This window comes from Vanacampus margaritifer, chromosome 13, assembly GCF_051991255.1.
Source record: "Vanacampus margaritifer isolate UIUO_Vmar chromosome 13, RoL_Vmar_1.0, whole genome shotgun sequence".
Taxonomy (NCBI): domain Eukaryota; kingdom Metazoa; phylum Chordata; class Actinopteri; order Syngnathiformes; family Syngnathidae; genus Vanacampus; species Vanacampus margaritifer.
Window position 1 is genome coordinate 2,400,410 of NC_135444.1, and position 18,322 is coordinate 2,418,731.

Below are 18,322 nucleotides of genomic sequence, written 5' to 3' on the forward strand. Positions count from 1 at the left end.
TCATTTGTTGGACTTCACAGCCGCTTTGAAGCAGGTTTGATGTCACACCATGTGCCACCGTCTAGAGGTGGATCAAGAAGTAGCTTTGTTTGACTGCATGCTAGCATCTGTGCAAACAGAATGGTTGAGTCAGCATATTCATACAATAAAAAATAATCATAACTTCCTAGCTGGGTTATTATCAAAACACAGCCACTGACATTATATGTAATCGGTTAAACGTTTAGCTTTATCTTGTTAGCCAGGAAAAAAATTAAGATTTTGTCACATCTTAATATCAGACATAGTGGTAATACTGATAGACACAGACATTGTTCATAAACGTTTCCATTTGTATTATTTTTATTTGGCTTCAGTGTTGAAGGCAAATGTGTATGTTTACAAGTGTTAAGAATGAAATAAAAATAAAAACAGCAAATACGTCATCATGAACTCAAATCATATGAAAGGGTGTCGAGCTTAATATATCTCAGTTCAAGTATACATGTAGTTTTTGAAGACATGAAAGAAGAGCAGGGACAAGCTATTGATCGTATGTTCACACTGTCTCAGCTATGACAATACAAATGGCTCAGGTAAAAGGAAATATATTCAGGACAGAAAGTCACAGTCCAAATGTAGGCTCCAAATCTTTAAATGAAAATCGTGACTTCAATGTGTTCAGTTTTCGTGACAACAAGCAAAAAATATTGTTTACACTTCAACAAATTTGCATGATTCTTTTTAGTTTGGTTTATGCTTCAAGAAGTGTTGCTTGATTCTTTTTGGCACAAATCTGATTCCATAGAAAAAGTGCACATTTTGGAGTAACGTGTATTCGATATCCTTGACCGCTGAACAATGGCTTTTGTAACTTTATACATTTTATATGATTGCAGTGACAAAAGCTCCTGGGTATGCAGTAATTTAGCTATAAGCACTGGCTTGTCTATTTATCTAGATGTTCTGAAGCGTGGTGGCAATGCTGCAGATGCTGCGGTTGCCATAGCAGCAGCTCTGGCAGTTACAGAGCCATGCAGCACCGGTCTTGGTGGAGATGCCTTCTGCCTGTTCTTTAACGGCAACACTGGCGAGATCAGAGGAATAAACGGCAGGTCTGCAATATGCTTTAAGTTTTCGTCTTGTCTTCATTAGAAGGACTGAAAGCATACTGCTCTTTTGTTTTACAGTGGTCGTTCTCCCAAAGGTCTAACTCTGGAACTCCTTATTGGTCGCAAGTACAGCGCTGAGGCACCTCTTCCAGTGTTTGATGCTCTGAATGTTACAGTGCCAGGGGCCCCTGCATGCTGGTGTGATACCATAAAGATGTTCGGTAGTCACAAGGTTCGACTTTATGTGCTTCTGTATGTCTATTGCATCACCCCTCAATGATCCAAAAATCCAATCCATTTAACATAAATTACATTTCAACAAAAATAAAATACCCTACCGACATACACAAAGGCTGTGTACTGTGTAAGCGAAGAAGATACAATGAAAGTGTGGATTCACTGACTTTCGGTTTGGGCCTTATGAATACTTCTGGTTGAAATGCCTGAAATCATCCATATTGGAAGTGAGAATTTGAACCTCAAGATTAAGTGTGAATCACGGAACCCACTCACATGGTGTAAGAATCTCAAAAAATAGTTTTATCCGCTGCACAAGTTCTATTGTAACTGTACAGGGTAAATCAAAGATTTAAGCTAGTTACATACTTAGCTGGCTGCATCAGAATGTTGTAATTGCGTATGTAGTGCCGTTGCCACTGTTGTTCGGACCTGTTATTCAGTCAAAAAGAGCTTGTTGCAACATGGTCCTGGCTGATCTCTTTATACTCTGCTGCCACCTCCTGGCCGTTTTTTGTAATAACTACCATTGCTTTAAGTGACCTCTTCAGGTCAGAAGCTGCATCAAAACCTTCTGTATGCTCTAGCATAAAAAAAGAGGTATAAATACGTTTTTGGGAGTGCAGGACAAAGTATTAAAAAAACATATTTATACATTTTGGGGTTTAAATGAGTTAAACTTCAGTGCGTTCCCAATACTTGAACACACATGGCAGTGAGAGCGTTTGCATGGACAGCAGTCAAAAAACGATTTCCTCTTCCAGTCAAAACACCTGGAAAGGAAAGTTCATACTTAAATAGAATTGACCACGGATTGACAAAAAAACAACAGCAATGAATAAACTGTGTGACAACATACACACATATTTTGCTCCTATAGTAACTCTCCATGGCATATTTATTCTCAAAACAATGACTCATACTTCCTGCTCGATTTGGATTGCGGTAATATGCACGTGTTTCCTGTCACCGCTTCCCCTAGCTGACCTTCCAGGAGGTGCTCAATGGGGCAGTGGAACTGGCTGAGGTGGGGTTTCCTGTTACTGAAGTCACAGCTCATGCCTGGACACATTGGGTGGCTGAGCTGCGAGAAGCTGGAAAGGAACTTGGTGGAGACCTACTGATTGATGGGCATCCTCCCAAACATGGACAAGTATTCCGGAACCCTGCCCTAGCTCAAACTCTGAAGGTACCTGAGTGTAACAAAAATGTCACTTCAACAACAGTTACAACAAATAACAATTTAGCACCCTTCATTTTTGTATAAATTCTGCCTGTTGTACTTTGTGTAGGCCTACATGAATGCCATGCTTACTGGTGCAGTATAATTCCCCACCAATACCGACAATAAATCCAAATCAATTTACCGGTAGTCTTTATTTTTTATTTTTAGGATAACAGTGTTCTATTACTGTATTTGAGTAAAACAAAAACAAAAACCCGAGGGATTGAAAGTCACAGGCATTGAGTGAATGCCGCATGTGGACAAAATGCCAAATGGTATCTGACTTGTGCAAAAATTGTACACTGAAATGTGTTTGCGTGTGGACAAGACTTGAATCTTTTGATAATATTATGGGCTGTAAATGATTAAATCCATACATTCCTTGTAATTGTACTTTAAGAAATGTTGTTGTTTGTCTGTTTACTCACGCAGTTTTTCACAAAGTGGGTGACCCTCGCCATAGCCTCGCTTGTGAACAGCTGAGCCTTTTATTGCAAAAAAACATAACCTTTATTTGTTTCAACATTAAATAGCTTGTCCTTGTAGTGTATTAAATTGAATTTCGATTGACAAGGATTTGCTAATTATTGTATAGTGTATAAGTTTTAAATAACAACAACATTGTCCCAAGTTCATTCAAATTTGTGTTTGTTTGGTTTGTAAGTGCACATAAGATGACATACCAGTTGTGTCCATAAAAGTGAGAGCAGGAAAATGCTTTAGACAGTGAGGCTACAATAGAATTAGCAAAAAACAACACTAACAAAAGCATGTGCAACAGCATGCTTGTTTCATTTTGACAATAAAATGACACTCAGAAACCTGATACTTTATATATAGCACAAATTGTAAAAAGTACAGTATATGCGGTTTTTGTTAACATATAATTTGAATTGTACTATTTTCATTGAGACTATAGCCTTCATGTTGCCCACCCCGTTTGTGTGTATATGTAAACATTCATATTAACCATCTTTTATTCTGCAGTTTTCGTAACTGAGATGTGGTTGCTACTATTGCTACTGAGTTTTTTGTGTGTGTGTCTATATGTGCCCTAATCCCCCCCAACCCCAAGTTTGAAACTGTCAGTGTATGCAAGAGCCATGAAATGATTAATGTATTGGTAGTAGGGATGGGCGGGTACCGATACCAGGTATCAGTATCAGGCTGATGCCTTATTCAGGGTATCGGCACTCACGACTCTTGTGGCTGTTTTACGATCAGAAACTACAAATTAGAAGGATGAAAAAATTGCCATTAATTTTCTTTAATTTTAAGGAAAATACTATATTTGTATATATAGGTATTGCTTTAAAATAAGCGGTGATTGTTTTTGTTTTCTAATTTTATGTATCAAAAGTACTACTTGTGATCTCAGTGCTTGGTATTAATGACTACTCAAGAGTTAAATACTGTACTCATACTGGTAGCGGTCTGAAAAAAAGTGATATTAAACATCCCTTATTGATAGATCAGACAAGTTTGTCATTCGTCATGTAATATTGTGAGACCACTTATAAGCACACACATACACTCATGCTCCAGACAATCTGAAATAGTCAAACAATAGCAGTGACCTCAGTATCATTGATGGAATGTTTCCATGATATAATTATAACCATTCCTCAAGAGATGAAGGTGTGTTTTCTCTTTGAAATACTAACTGTCCATTCACACACACCATGCTGGTAAATACATTGATCGAGTTGATAGAGGCGTGGCTATGAATGGTAAAAATGAACGGTAGGCCCCAGGTTTAATCTGTTTTAAGGAAATGGGCAAGGAAGGGAAATGATTAGCAACCTGCAATCTTCAATAGTTTTGAGGAAGACATTTTAGGAATCATTTCTCATTACTTCTGGCGACTAAACCTCATCCAAGTTACTGTTTGTGCTTTTTTTATGTAAACATTTAGCTCTCTTTTCTAACGCTAATTATTTTATGTTGCAGTTACTGTATACGTTTTTCTGATTATTACACAAATAAATGGTCCAATGTATAAATAGGAATTGGGGGAGCGTGGAAAGTCAGCTTTCTATCAGGGAAGAGTTGCCCAAGCAATCATTGACATCATCATCCAACATGGAGGAGTCATGACCTTGGACGACCTCAGCAGCCATGACAGTGAGGTTGACACTCCCATCAGCACGAAGTACAAGGTGACTTAACTTTCATTTGCTTATTGAATTTCTGTTTGACCAACAGAGTTAGCAGAGTAAATAACTCCATTATGTGCTCAGGGTGTGCGCTTATGGGAGTCTTCTCCCAATAGTCAAGGTTTGGCTGCCCTGCTGCTGCTCAACATCATGGAGAACTTCCCTCTCAAAGGTAACAATAATGGAACACTGAAGCTTGGTCTAACAATGAGTATTTGTCAAATTTCACTTGACAACATCAAAGTGCCTCCCACTAATGGTGAAATTAAAAAAAGTTCATCTGCAGAGGTGCCAAATCCAGATCCAGAAATTAAAAACCCTGCCACAGTTTGGCTCTAGCCACAAGTACTAGTTAGCTAGCTCCTCTAGCTAGCTCCCATGGCGCTCGTTTACCTGCTAGGCAGTTCTAGGTAGCTAGATAGCTAGCTAGCACTAGGCGCTAAAGCCAAACTGTGGTGTTTACTTTCTGGACCTGGATTTGCCACCTCTGTTCATCTGTTAATAGTTTTGAATTTCATGTAACAGTGCAGTGAAATTACATAATACCAAAGCTAATACAAAAAAGCAAATGGCCACACAGCTGGTTAGCAAGGTGTGGCTAATATCTGTACAAAGTGACGTGATTTATGGAGAGGAAGTAGAGTCCTCGTGTTTACCTGTCTTTACAGCTTTAGGTCATAATAGTGCAGACTACATCCATATTTTGGTGGAGGCTGTTCGGTTGGCACTAACGGACGCTAAAACCTATGTGGGCGACCCAGACTATGTGACCATTCCACTACAAAGCTTATTAGAGAAAAAGTTCAGCAGCCAGCGAGCCCAGCTCATCAACATGGACAGGTACATCTTTGTGTGAATGTGTGTTTTAGTTTGTACCATTGAGAGCCTGTCACACACTGTTGACTTTAGATTGGAGTGTAGACTTTTACCTCTCCTCTTATGCTTGTAGCCCCACCCCCCTCCACTTTATTTTTTATTGCCCTGTCTGCAGCGTGTGCTTATTTTGGCAAGGGCACGTTTGTTCAGTACAAAAGACTTTGGATTTCAGTTGTGCAATTATTAAACACATAATAAATGATCATGTAGATTTATAGGATGTCTATCAAAATATTAAACAACCGTATGACTATATACACACAGTTAGACATGCATTATTGAAAATTTGAAATCAACCCCCATGTTCCTGATAGAATACATAATTTACTACAGCTTGCCCTGACAATGGTCTACCAAGGCCGAAACGCGTTGGCAATTTTCAATCAACTGGCCATGTGGCAATAAAGGCCTTTTACTTGGAACAACTGTGAGCGCCTCAGTTTTCTCTCTTTTTTTAAAAATGCTTTTGCAGATCCCTTCACTGAAGAGGACCAAAGAGACATTTTTTGGGATAAATCCAAAAATATCCTAGCAGCGCTCCTGCATGCTCTGATTGTTTACATGCTTTACTTGTTAAAAGTACAGTGTGTAATGTTTAGCGCCATCTAGTGGTGAGCTATTAAGTCATTCATTTTAGAAACCCACTATGGATTTCAATAATATGCCCCAAAAATATGTTCCATCAGATCAACGTACATTTATATAATTGAAGGCCTAGTAATTGCTAATTTTATTACATATCGTTACTCTCTTAAAATAATTTCCCAAGTCGTTTTTTTTTTTGCAATTTTTTTTGTTGTTGCCAACATCATCTCCTCATGATGCAAATGGTTACATTTTGTGAGTTTCCTGAAAAATCTGAGAGGCTGACATGTTTCACCGCCATCTTCCTGCTATGGATGCCCAAAGAACAACTTTGCAAAAGTAGTTAGCCCTGGTGGGGTGACCGCCGCTTACCTTCCAGAGCTGGAGCTTGCAGGTGGTCGTCTCTGAGTCCCGTGATTCAGGCTCTCGCCACTTTTTGCCCTCTGCTTTGCTCTTGCTAGCTTTTTTTTAGCTTCTCCCGCCAGCCGCTCTTGTTAGCCACTCGATCCAGCCTATGGCTCCGGCTAACTCCCACTAGCCGCTCTTGTTTAGCTGCTCTGGTTAGCTGCTCTGGTTAGCTTTGGCTCGCTCGGTCTTTCGGCATCACACGCTGGCTGCCAAGTCGGCGTTGCTCGCTTCGTCACGCAAAATAGTAATTGATGGTAGGCTAATGAAGTGTGGTTTCTCTGAGTCACTGCTGGTACGCGCTTCGGCTGCATTCTATTATTTAGTGACATCTCGTTCTGAACTTTTACACACTGTAACTTTAAATAGATGACATAGAAATTCAGAGATTAGGGAGACACTCCTGTGATTAAATGTAGCATTTTGGCAGTGAGTCCCAGCTACTGTGATGAGATCATCAGGTGTGCTGTGGTAAATCATGTAGTTTCAATTAATTGGTTAAAAAATTATTTAGCGACTATAAATCATGTGTCTTTGTTAATGTACTGTATCTATGACAGCAATGTTTAATGACAGTACAGTTAAGCTGTTTTTTCACCTGTTTACGTTTATCCAGCCAGGTTGACAAACACTGGCATATGGGTCAGAGATAATTTATGTGCATTTTAACTTTAACTGTAGGGAAATGACAGCCAATAAAAAAAAAGCATGCATTATAACCAGAATCACATGATGACTTTATTCAGAGAATAATGTTTATTGTTTGTGTGTCCTAAGGGCCATGCAAGATGTAAAGCCTGCCCTGATGACAGGAAATGACACAGTCTATTTCTGCGTGGTTGATAGTCAACGGAATGCCTGTTCTTTCATCAACAGCACATATATGGGTTTTGGCACCGGGCTTGTCCCAAAGGACTGTGGTTTCTCTCTTCAGGTCTGAAACGCAGCGCAAGAGTGTCTGTTAGTCTTTGTTTTTCCGTGTCACATGTGAACTAAGATGATTTTTCAACGGCTGAAGCCAGTCTACTTACATGGAATTTACCTACCTACCTTAAGGCTCCTTTTAAAACCAGACTCTAAACTGCAAGATTTCTTCCCTGCAGGCTTAACAGCTTAGTTTTAAATAATTTTGTGACTTATTTGCAGATTCATATGCTCATCCATTTTAAGCTTCTCTCGCAAAAATCCTACTTACTTATTACCATGATTTTTTTTTATGTGTTCAATGTTGAACTGTTAACTCACGCCCTATGTCTAAATTGACTTAGTTGTGTGTGTGTGTTTTGTTGTGGCACTAGCCATATTTTTTCTTCTGTGTTACTTTGTGCTGTTTCCACTTGTTTGTTTCTTACAGGTGGCTAGCACTTTTGTTGTTGTTGTCTTGTATATATCATGTATTCTGCCCAGTATTTAGTTTGTGCACTAACAGTTCTAAATGAGAGGGAAAGTGTTTTTGTTTTCAAAATATTTATTTGTCATGTTCGTTCAAACTACTTTCAACCAAGTATCACTGCTGTTTTTTTTGTTTTTTTTAAGCCTGACATAAATTCTCTAGCTTAATGCTAACATTCAATGGGAAATTCCATAGACAGGTTAGCGTAAATTAGCATCACTATTGCGTTCTTTTCAAACCATCATAAACAGAATCATAAACATGTCAGTAACACAAGTGGAACACCCAACAAACACAATATAATGTTTATAAAGTGTAAAGTGTCACTTACACAATAGCTACCCTCAGGCTAAGGTGTGCAAACCCCAAGGCGTGGCAAGGTATGTGTGTGGGAAGAAAGCTGTGCTTGTTTTAATTTTTATTTTTTTTATTGAGTGCTGCTTATATACTAGTGCACTTAATAGACTAGAATTTACAGTAATTGAGCTACCTATAACATTTGAACTTAGTATGAACTTGACGAAATGAGCTCAATCAAACGCTTGATCTCATAAATGATTGGACAAAAGTTCCTACAGACATCCTCCACAAACACGTACAGTATAAAGAGAAGTGAAAGCTTCATTAGCTGCACAAGACACATTTCATATTTTCTTCTACTCAAATGATTGTTGTCGGTTGCCCTAATGCTTTTTGTCCATATAATCAATTTGGATTCATTATGAAGTATTGATTTCTGGTCAGGTTTATGATATTTTGAAATCTTCTTCCAACGCTCACAGAATCGTGGGGCCAACTTCTCTCTTCATCACAACAGCGTTAACTGTGTGGCTGGGGGGAAGCGGCCCTACCACACCATAATACCTGCACTCCTCACTGACTGTGCAACTGAATCACAACAGCCGCAACTTCTTGCCTCCTTGGGAGTAATGGGAGCTTTGATGCAACCACAAGGACATATTCAGGTATGTAGTAACAATGAACCAAATCACAATTAGTTATTCATTGCTTAGAACAGATGTACAAAAACTTTTGTGGTCAAAGCAATAAGTGGTTAGCGATGCAGTTTGCTGTCAAAATTTAGTTTGCTTCTTATTAATAAACACTGCACAGAGACAAAAGTCGTGTTGTTGCTGTCAGTCATGAATGAAACATATGTGAAAGAGCTTCTCATTTTCAAAAGCTCACACATTAAGGTCAATTAAAAGACTAATTGTCAATTAGTCATTATGAGCACAAGGAGGGAGAAGAGAGAACACTTGTCTGCAAGGGAAAAAAAACAAGCAAAACATATTCTGATATCTATAAAAGTGCTAGTAATGCAAGTGTTGCTGCTTGATGCTGATGGAGATTGTGCATTGTAGTCCCTCCCTCCTGAGAGAATCTTCTCTATAACAGGGAAGATATTTTCCAATAGAAAAAAAAGGATAATTTCCTCTAAGCTGAGGTACTTAAATATACAAAATGTCTCCCTTATTTTTTGTTTCCCATATTTTAATTTATATTTTGTTGTGTTTTTTGGGGGGGAGAGATTCGGTGTTTTCACTTTAAATGTCAAAAGCTTAAATGAATAAAAATAAATAAATAAAGGAATATTTTTTAAATACATTTTATTGTATGAAATTACAGAGAGCAGAGTTAAAAAAATCGATTTAGCTTCACTTTTAGACAGGAAAATAACAGTAGTTTGCTACTATACACAATGTTAATTTAAAAAAAAATTGATTCTAGAAGAACGAAAGCCAATTGTTCATTTTTCTTGTTTAAAAAACTTTTGCTCCAGTCCCTGCGATTAACCTGCAAAAAAAAAATCACATGCACAACTCTACTCAGGTCCACTTCAGCCTCTGAAAATATCAAAATAATTGCCACAGTATTTTGGATTTTATGGGCATTAAGCCTTTTTCTCACCATACAGTTCTGCTAAAAGGTTTACAGTATGTAACAACTTAAATTACTTGATTGATTGGTCTTTGCAAAGTGCTTCTTGCATCCTTTGATTTTTCTGTTAGCGGTCCTCGAAGAAGAAAGTTTGGACACCCCTGTTCTAACCCTTACTTTTTGTTTTTAGGTGTTGTTAAACATGTTGGAGTTTGGGATGAATCCACAGCAAGCACTTGATGCACCAAGAATCTATGTAGAATATGACCTCAAAGGTATTGATTGATTTTATAAATGCCACTTAGCGTTCATTAAATAGCCTCACATTAAGAAGTAAAATTATCTTAGGAATCTCAGTGGCACGGTGGTCCCCAATTGAAATGTGAGTGCCAACTGTTGTTTGCCCTATTTGTGTTCTGTTATTCACTGGGGACCAGTCCAAGATGCACCTTGCATCTTGCCTGAAGTCAACTGAAATAGGCTCCAGGTTCTTGTTACCCGAAAGGATAAACAATATAGAATGTATGCATGGATAAATCCTATTTTACCATCACAATCATGACATTCTTCCTGAAGTGAAGCAGATAGCAACAAACATGTCACATCTGTAAGATAAGTTGTCATGGCTAGTTAGAGGTTAGGTTTAGTGGCTAGTTCCTCTCTCACCTCACCTCCACATAAAAATAATAATTACTGCCTATTAACTGTATCCATGTCATTAAACCTCTCCTCAGATCCCCATGTTCTATGTGGCTAGTCCATGTTGAATGTTTATCAGTGGGGTTTTTTGAAGAATTTGGGGGCTTTAGAAAAATGACATACTTTATATTTTTCCCTAATGCATTTAACTTATTCACTCCCAGCCATTTTCACTGAAGCAACCCCCTTTCGCTCCTGGCTATTTTACTGGATTTTGACTGATTTTGCAAGGCCCACAGAATATTGTGTTCTATTTCTATAAAAACATGGAAACTACCAAAAGAAAGATTAGAGTCTCTTCTTTCATCAGGGAAAAATATCTGTAGCTGTTTCCGTTTTGCAGCAATTAGCATTAGAATATAGCTAAGTTTCATCACTATTCATAAATATGATTAAAACAGTGGGGAAAACAGCTTTTTGCGACATGACCCTAGTTGATCTCTTATATTCTGCTGCCACCTGCTGGCCGTTTTTGTAATAATTACCATTGCTTCAAGCATTCTCTTTAGTTCAGAGGCTGCATCAAAGCCTTCTGTATGCTCTAGCATAAAAAAAACATAGTCTTTAGGAGCATGGTAATATTCAAAATAGAACCTATTTATACATTTTTGGGAGGAAAAGAGTTCAATTAAACACAGATTCACGTAGATTATACACAGATTCGCAGGCTTGGTCCCCATAACCCGTGAATAGTGGGCGTCCACTGTATTTCATTGTAATACTTGAGAAATATGTAAATATTTGTAAAAACCGTCTGTCTGTTACACATTCTTTCGTATATTCACTTATACCCTCATTGGTTGTCTCTCTGCATAGAAGATAAATGGTCCGTGAATTTGGAGGAGGGAATCGGGGAAGAGGTGGCTGCGGCTCTAAGAAGACGGGGTCATAAAGTCAACTGGCCAGTCACGGGTACATTATGTCATTTTTTTGTGTGCACTTAGTGTTCGCAGTATATAACAGATACATTATAGGTGGCAATATCACACCCCGCCAACCATTTAGTCATTCATCCATTTAGTAATTTTAACACCCAGTAGAAACTGCAACGAAGATAGCCCGAGTGGAACACACTTCTGTTGTACTCTAAATCCCTATTTGCTGAACAACTGCTACAGTTGTACTTGAAAGTTTGCAGTGCATACCCTTGGAGTGTATAAACTTATGAACACAACTGTAAATGTACAAATGCCTAATGCTTCATTACACAATTTTGCTATGAATCGTCACCAAAATTCACATACTTATCTCATACCCATGAATTTCAACCTCTGAAAATATCAAAATAATTGCCACAGCATTTTGGATTTTACGTCTTTTTCTCAGCATACAGTGCGCTCATTGGGGTATGTAAACATTCAAGCACAACTGTATCCTTCATTTCATGCTTGATAAAGTTTAGAAGAGGGGTCACCACCCTTTTTGACACTGTGAGCTACTTCTAGTGGACTGATAATTGTGACAGATAATTCTCAGTCTTGCTACTTGCGTCTCCTTTTAACCTCATGATCCACAAGCGAGTGCTAGCAAACTAATGTTACATGTGGTATATCTGGTCGCGACACGTTTCTGTTTAAAACATAAAATAAAATTGTAAGCAATTTTTATTACATTTTCTTGAAATCTACTTGGATGGTGGCCAGTTTATTTGGGTGGCCTGCCCAAGTATTAACATGGTGTGGGAAACACTGACATTTTTGTGGGGTGTGAATCCTACACATTTGCCATTTTACGGTACCGTTAAAAGGAACCCCGACTGTAATGACAAGTTTGCTCTATATTATTTATTTGGTTGTTACTAGCATAACTGTGAGATTCATTTTTCAAAAATCATTTCCAGTTTAATATATTTTGTAGAAACTTTTTTTGAACGAACGAACCATTGTTATTTACGTCGCAACGCATTCTGTGTGTAGTCACGTAGAATGGCGGCTGGATCTCTGCTAAGCAATATGAAATGCGTATAAAGAAAGCAAGGCAAGCTCTGTAACATTCCTAAAGAAACAACATGAGATCAAGAGAGTCACCCTCCTTCACGCTGTGCTCTCGTCATTCACCAGACGCATTCAAGAATTTTGAGCGTCCCTTTAGGAACGCTACGGAGACTTACCTTGCTTTCTTGATAGGCGTAGATAGAAAAATTAATCTTGTAGTTATGTTAGTAACAACCAAATAAAGAATATAGAGCAAACTTGTCATTACAATCGGGGTTCCTTTTAAACTGTAGGCCTAAATACTTACTTGAAACATACTTCTTTTTTAAACCCATTCATGAGAAATAATTGATTATATCCTTACTGATATTCAGGTATGTGACACAATTCCTAAATATAATTCATTTTTTGTTGGGTACGTCTCTCAAAATGTTCCCCAGACGCTTTCTTTGGCTCTGTGAAAAAATAGTCAGATTGAGGTTATCCATCAAGAACCAATGGATTGGCAACCTATATATTCCCAGTTGGCTGTTCCCATTTGGGAGTTGTCCCAAATTTCTCAATTTACACCCTACCCCTGGGTCTGGCTTGGTGATGTCCAACTGCATCTCGTTCCATGCCTGCAATTGTAATTTTTGTGTGTGAATGCTCCTGTGACATGATCTGGCATTTTTGATTGTCCGTTGCATTGCTCGCTGTGTTGTGGTCCTTAGCCATGGTTTTTATGTTTGTTTTGTTTTTGTTTATAAACCCAGGTCACAAGAGATCTCAGTTTGGGAGGGGGCAGATCATCACATTAGGGGATTGGTGGGACCCATCTGCCAATCACAGTGATCATCCAACCAGGGTGTTGTGGGCAGGATCAGACCCCCGGTCAGATGGATGTGCTATGGGATTCTAGACTGCTTCGGGTAACTTGTTAGAAAACAAACAATTATTCATTCAGCCATTGAAGCAACTATATGTTGATTTTAAGTTAGATGTATGCTAATTTCACACCGATGGTAAATTGGCGCATCAGAGGCAGTGGACAGTAGAGCAAGGATTTAATTACTTTGCCTTTTGCCTTCCACCTCAGTGCAACTGCAACTCTGATACTCCTAATTACGTTCAACCCCAACCCCACTTGCAACATCAGTGCCTTACATACAAGACAGCAAGAAAAAAAACATTGCGAATGCTAAGCTGGCCTGTGTCAAAGAGGCTAGAGAGTAAAAATCAGAAATGCTCTTTGTTGACATTTTATTCTTTCACCTAAGAATTGGAATCATTACGATTTGGTGTTTGTCATTGTCTGGATGCAGACACTAGGGTTACACACAGTGTGACTAGATTACAGCATTTGATTTTTTTTGAAAATGATGTCATTAAATATTATTATTTATTTTTTTAAATTATTAGCTTTTTTCTATTAAGTACTACGGTGTGTAATGTGAAATACAGAAATGATCAATGCAATAAACACTAAAGAGTTTGACCAAACACTTTGTGTTGTCATAAATTAAAGTTCTCATTTTGAACTACTGCACATACTATGTAAATGACTTTTGCTCTGTGAACATAATTAAGCATCAATCCATTGTCTAGTGATCATTATGGGAAATCTGAAACCTACAACAGACCTACACGTTAAGATACACCAAGCAGAGAACATAGAACATAGACGTAGACAATCCTTCACACTCCCATTCATACCTGTGGTCAATGAGCATGCTGTCTTGATGTGTATCAATGACCCATACATTTAAATTTGAATTTTGTGGTGGCATGGTCAGCTTTTGTATTTCGAAGTTTAGAGGTTTTGTATTCAAATCTCACCTCAGGCCTTTCTGTGTGGAGTTTGCATGACTTCTCCGGCTTTCTCTTACATTGCAAAAGCATGCATATTAGGTTTATTTAAGACTCTAAAGTGTATTAATTTGAGTGTGAATGGCTGTTTGCTTTTATATGCCTTGCGATTGACTGTCTAGACAGCTGTGATGGGCCCCAGTCCTTCCGTGACTCTAAATAGGAGTGCCTAAATAGCAGTGGAAAATGGAAGGAATTTATTTCAAGTGAAAGCTGGGCACTTGAATGAGTATCTTGTAATGTTGTTGTCCATTAGTTTAAATCTAATCTGATCCCATTTTTGTGTGCAGCGCCTCCTGCCCCCGCCCGGTTGGGGGGGGGGGGCCCGCTGGTCGCTCCTCTGAACTCACTGCACTAGTTTTGCACAATACACTTTTATAGACATATAGGGCACCTCACACACTTTTTAGGGTGGAAACACCGTCTTCGCCCTACAACTCCCCTCCAATTTTAATGCACCACACAACTGTGGTGGTGGTGGTGGTGGGAAGGGGGGGTCGAGGTGGGGCGCCATCGGTTGGGGCAGACCGCAGTATAGAGCAGTGCTGCGGTCCCCTGTCCATGTCTGGTCCGTGTTGGATTTCACTTTCCTTTCTTTTCTTTGGTCCTTCCTCAGGTCTCCTGACGGCCTCACGACTGGCTGGAAGTGTTCGGTTTAGGTGAACGGTATGGGATTTTTGAATAGGTTTTAGGTGAACTAATGAATACACACACGCTCGCACGCACACATACACATACTCACCCACATACAAAAAACAAAAAAAGAGCAATGATGATGACATGTCAAATCGGTAAAATTACAGAATGAACAATACTGAGCTTTCCAGGGGAAAAAAAAAACATTTCTCAGAAAGAAAAACGTTCAGAAAACTCCTGATAATTTTGGGAAAGCAATCAACCACGTTAAAAAAACATGTTTTGTTTGATTACACTTGCCCAGAGTGTGTGTAATTTGTATGTGTGTGTGTATATATATATATATATATATATATATATATATATATATATATATATGTATATATATAATTATTATTATTTTTATTTTATTATTTTATTATTTTAAACCTTTTTGCAAATCAGGCCCAGAGTTCAAAACGCTCATTCGCATGTAATTGCACACACGCATTCAGGTCATTTGAAATATGCCTATATGGAATCTCCAGTTGCAGATTTGTGTGAAAAACACATTTGTTAATGGGAAGCAGTTTGTTTGAAATGTTTTGTTCAACTTGGCTTCCATGTTGATCTACTTACATCTCCTCACTCATGTTTTTTTTTTTTACAGAGGTTTTAAGCCATGTGTTTTGTTCCCCATGTTAATCGCCCTGATTAACAGGGCTTCTTATGTCAGCATGTAGGGCTGGATGTGGTGCATTCCACTTGGATTACGAGGCAAGTGTAAACCACATCTTTCATCCCCTACAGAAGTGCAGTCCACGAGTGTTGCAGCTTTCCGAAATGGTGATTTTGGAGGTCATGTAGTTATGAGGTGCAATTTGGGCCATAATTCAGGAGTAGTTCTGCAGCTGAATTGCTCTTATAAAGACTACTAAAATGTTTTTTTTTTTACATTTTATTGTAATTAATTACATGTCTTCAACAGTTAACTCACAATCGCAAATTTTATATCTGCTTTAAATGTACAATAAAATATTTATTTCCTAAGTTTTCATACTCTTTAATATAAAAGTGATTTTTCTTAAACTAATAGAAATATGGCTGCATCTTTTAGTCATTGATACAGTAATTTCATAATAACTCATAAAATTGAGTTAAAATTAAAAAGATGCACAGTAAAAAAACAAGTGTGATATTGATTTGTGTTGAGGTCATTTTTCTGCCACTAGATGGCATAATTGCATTTGTAAGACGGTGACAGCTCAGTGCATTTTTATTTTCATATGAAGAGCTATCTAATGCTTGGCATGAAGTAACTTGTGAAATTCTGCACATTTTTAAAATAGTAAAATACAACTTGACACCAGTCTCCACAAATATATGCATTATTATAAAAATGTTTATTGCTAAATTTTGACCTAGACGTGTCTGCTGTGTTGCGACTGGAGTTCCCCCAGTACAGGCTTTTCAAGCAAGGGGCGGTCATTCTTAAATACAAACCCAATTCCCAAAAAGTTGGGACACTATACAAATTGTGAATAAAAACTGAATGCAATTATGTGGAAGTGCCAAATTTCAATATTTTGTTCAGAATAGAACATAGATGACACGTCAAAAGTTTAAACTGAGAAAATGTATCATTTTAAGGGAAAAATATGTTGATTGTAAATTTCATGGTGCCAACAAATCTCAGAAAAGTTGCGACAGGTAACAATAAGAGGCTGGAAAAGTCAATTGCACTTATACAATTACACAAAAAAACAGCTGGAAGACCAATTAACACTTATGAGGTCCATTGGCAACTTGATTGGAGTATAAAAAGAGCTTCTCGGAGTGGCAGTGTCTCTCAGAAGCGAAGATGGGTAGACAATCACCAATTCCTCCAATGTTGCGCAGAAAGATAGTGGAGAAATATCAGAAAGGTGTTTACCAGTGAAAAATTGCAAAAAGGTTGAAATAATCATCATCTACAGTGCATAACATCATCCAAAGATTTAGAGAATCTGGAACAATCTCTGTGTGTAAGGGATGCCCAGGATCTTCGGGCTCTTAAACGGCACTGCTCCTCAAACAGGAATGCTTACTGTAAGGGAAATCACAGAAAGGGCTCAGCAATACTTCCAGAAAACATTGTGGGTGAACACAATCCACCGTGCCAGCCGCCGTTGCCAGATGAAACTCTACAGTACAAAGAAGAAGCCATTTCTAAAGCAGACTAAGAAGTGCAGGCGTTTCTCTGGGCCACGGGTTATTTAAAATGAAGTGTGGCAAAGTGGAAACCTGTTTTGTGGTCAGACAAATCACAATTCAAAGTTCTTTGTGGAAAACAGGGGTGCTATATCATACTGACTAAAGAGTACAAGGACAACCCAAGTTGTTATCAGCACTCAGTTCATAAGCCTGCATCTGTGATCGTATAGGGTTGCATTAGTGCGTGTGGCATGGGCAGCTTCCACATCTGGAAAGGCATTGTCAATGCAGAGAGGTATATTCAGATTCGAGAACATAAGCTCCCATCCAGGCATTATCACTTTCAGAGAAGATCTTGCATTTCTCAATACGATAATGCCAGATCACATGCAGCACCAATTACAACATCATGGCTTCGTAGGAAAAGGATCCGGGTATTGAAATGGCCAGCCTGCAGTCCACTTCTTTCACTTATAGAGCACATTTGGCACATCATTAAGGGGAAGGTTCAACAAAGAAAGCCCAAGACAGTTGAACAGTTAAGAGAGATGTGTGTTAGACAAAAATGGGACAGCATTCCTATTTCTAAACTTGAGAAACTTGTCTCTTCGATCGTAAGAAGAGGGGATGCCTCACAGTGGTGAAAATGGCCTTGTCTCAACTTTTTTGACTGATGATTTGATTTGTTGACACCATGGAATTTAAAAGCAACATAGTTTTCCCTTAAAATTATACATTTTCTCAGTTTAAACTTTTGACCTGTTCTCTATGTTCTATTCTGAATAAAATAATAAAATTTGGCACTTCCACATAATTGCATTCAGTTTTTATTCACAATTTGTATAGTGTCCCAAGTTTTTGGGAATTGGGTTTGTACAAGTGAAATGCTCTGATAAATACAAGTGAAAAATGCTCTCTTAATTAGAGGGAAAGGCACAGATTAAGCTACAGTGCATACATCAAATAGACTTAATTTTGAACGATATTAGCATACTGTGTTTTAGGATCTGGTAGAAATTTCATCTTTAGAGCCGAAATTGTATTCCTGGTTAACAGGCATGACAAATTCTGATGTTCCTCAATTATTTCAGTTTTTAAGATCAATGACACAAATGTAAAAAGAAGCAGATAGTTTAAGATGGGCCAACTTTCGAAATGTTTTTAAGAAAGCCAAAGAAAACGCA

At 38.2% G+C, this 18,322-nt stretch overlaps 1 protein-coding gene across 2 annotated transcripts in view; it reads left to right on the forward strand.

Annotated features, from left to right (window-relative positions):
- Positions 1-13,964, forward strand: part of LOC144062676 (glutathione hydrolase-like YwrD proenzyme) — a 32,933-nt gene extending 18,969 nt beyond the window's left edge. For both annotated transcript variants that reach the window (XM_077584292.1, XM_077584293.1), the window contains exons 2-12: positions 941-1,094; positions 1,170-1,323; positions 2,311-2,517; positions 4,560-4,712; positions 4,794-4,881; positions 5,378-5,549; positions 7,353-7,509; positions 8,751-8,933; positions 10,040-10,124; positions 11,365-11,460; positions 13,238-13,964. In XM_077584292.1, coding sequence (XP_077440418.1) covers positions 941-1,094; positions 1,170-1,323; positions 2,311-2,517; positions 4,560-4,712; positions 4,794-4,881; positions 5,378-5,549; positions 7,353-7,509; positions 8,751-8,933; positions 10,040-10,124; positions 11,365-11,460; positions 13,238-13,383 — 1,595 coding nt within the window. In that variant the 3' untranslated portion in view covers positions 13,384-13,964. The remainder of the gene's footprint in view (positions 1-940; positions 1,095-1,169; positions 1,324-2,310; positions 2,518-4,559; positions 4,713-4,793; positions 4,882-5,377; positions 5,550-7,352; positions 7,510-8,750; positions 8,934-10,039; positions 10,125-11,364; positions 11,461-13,237) is intronic.
- Positions 13,965-18,322: the final 4,358 nt, after the last annotated feature.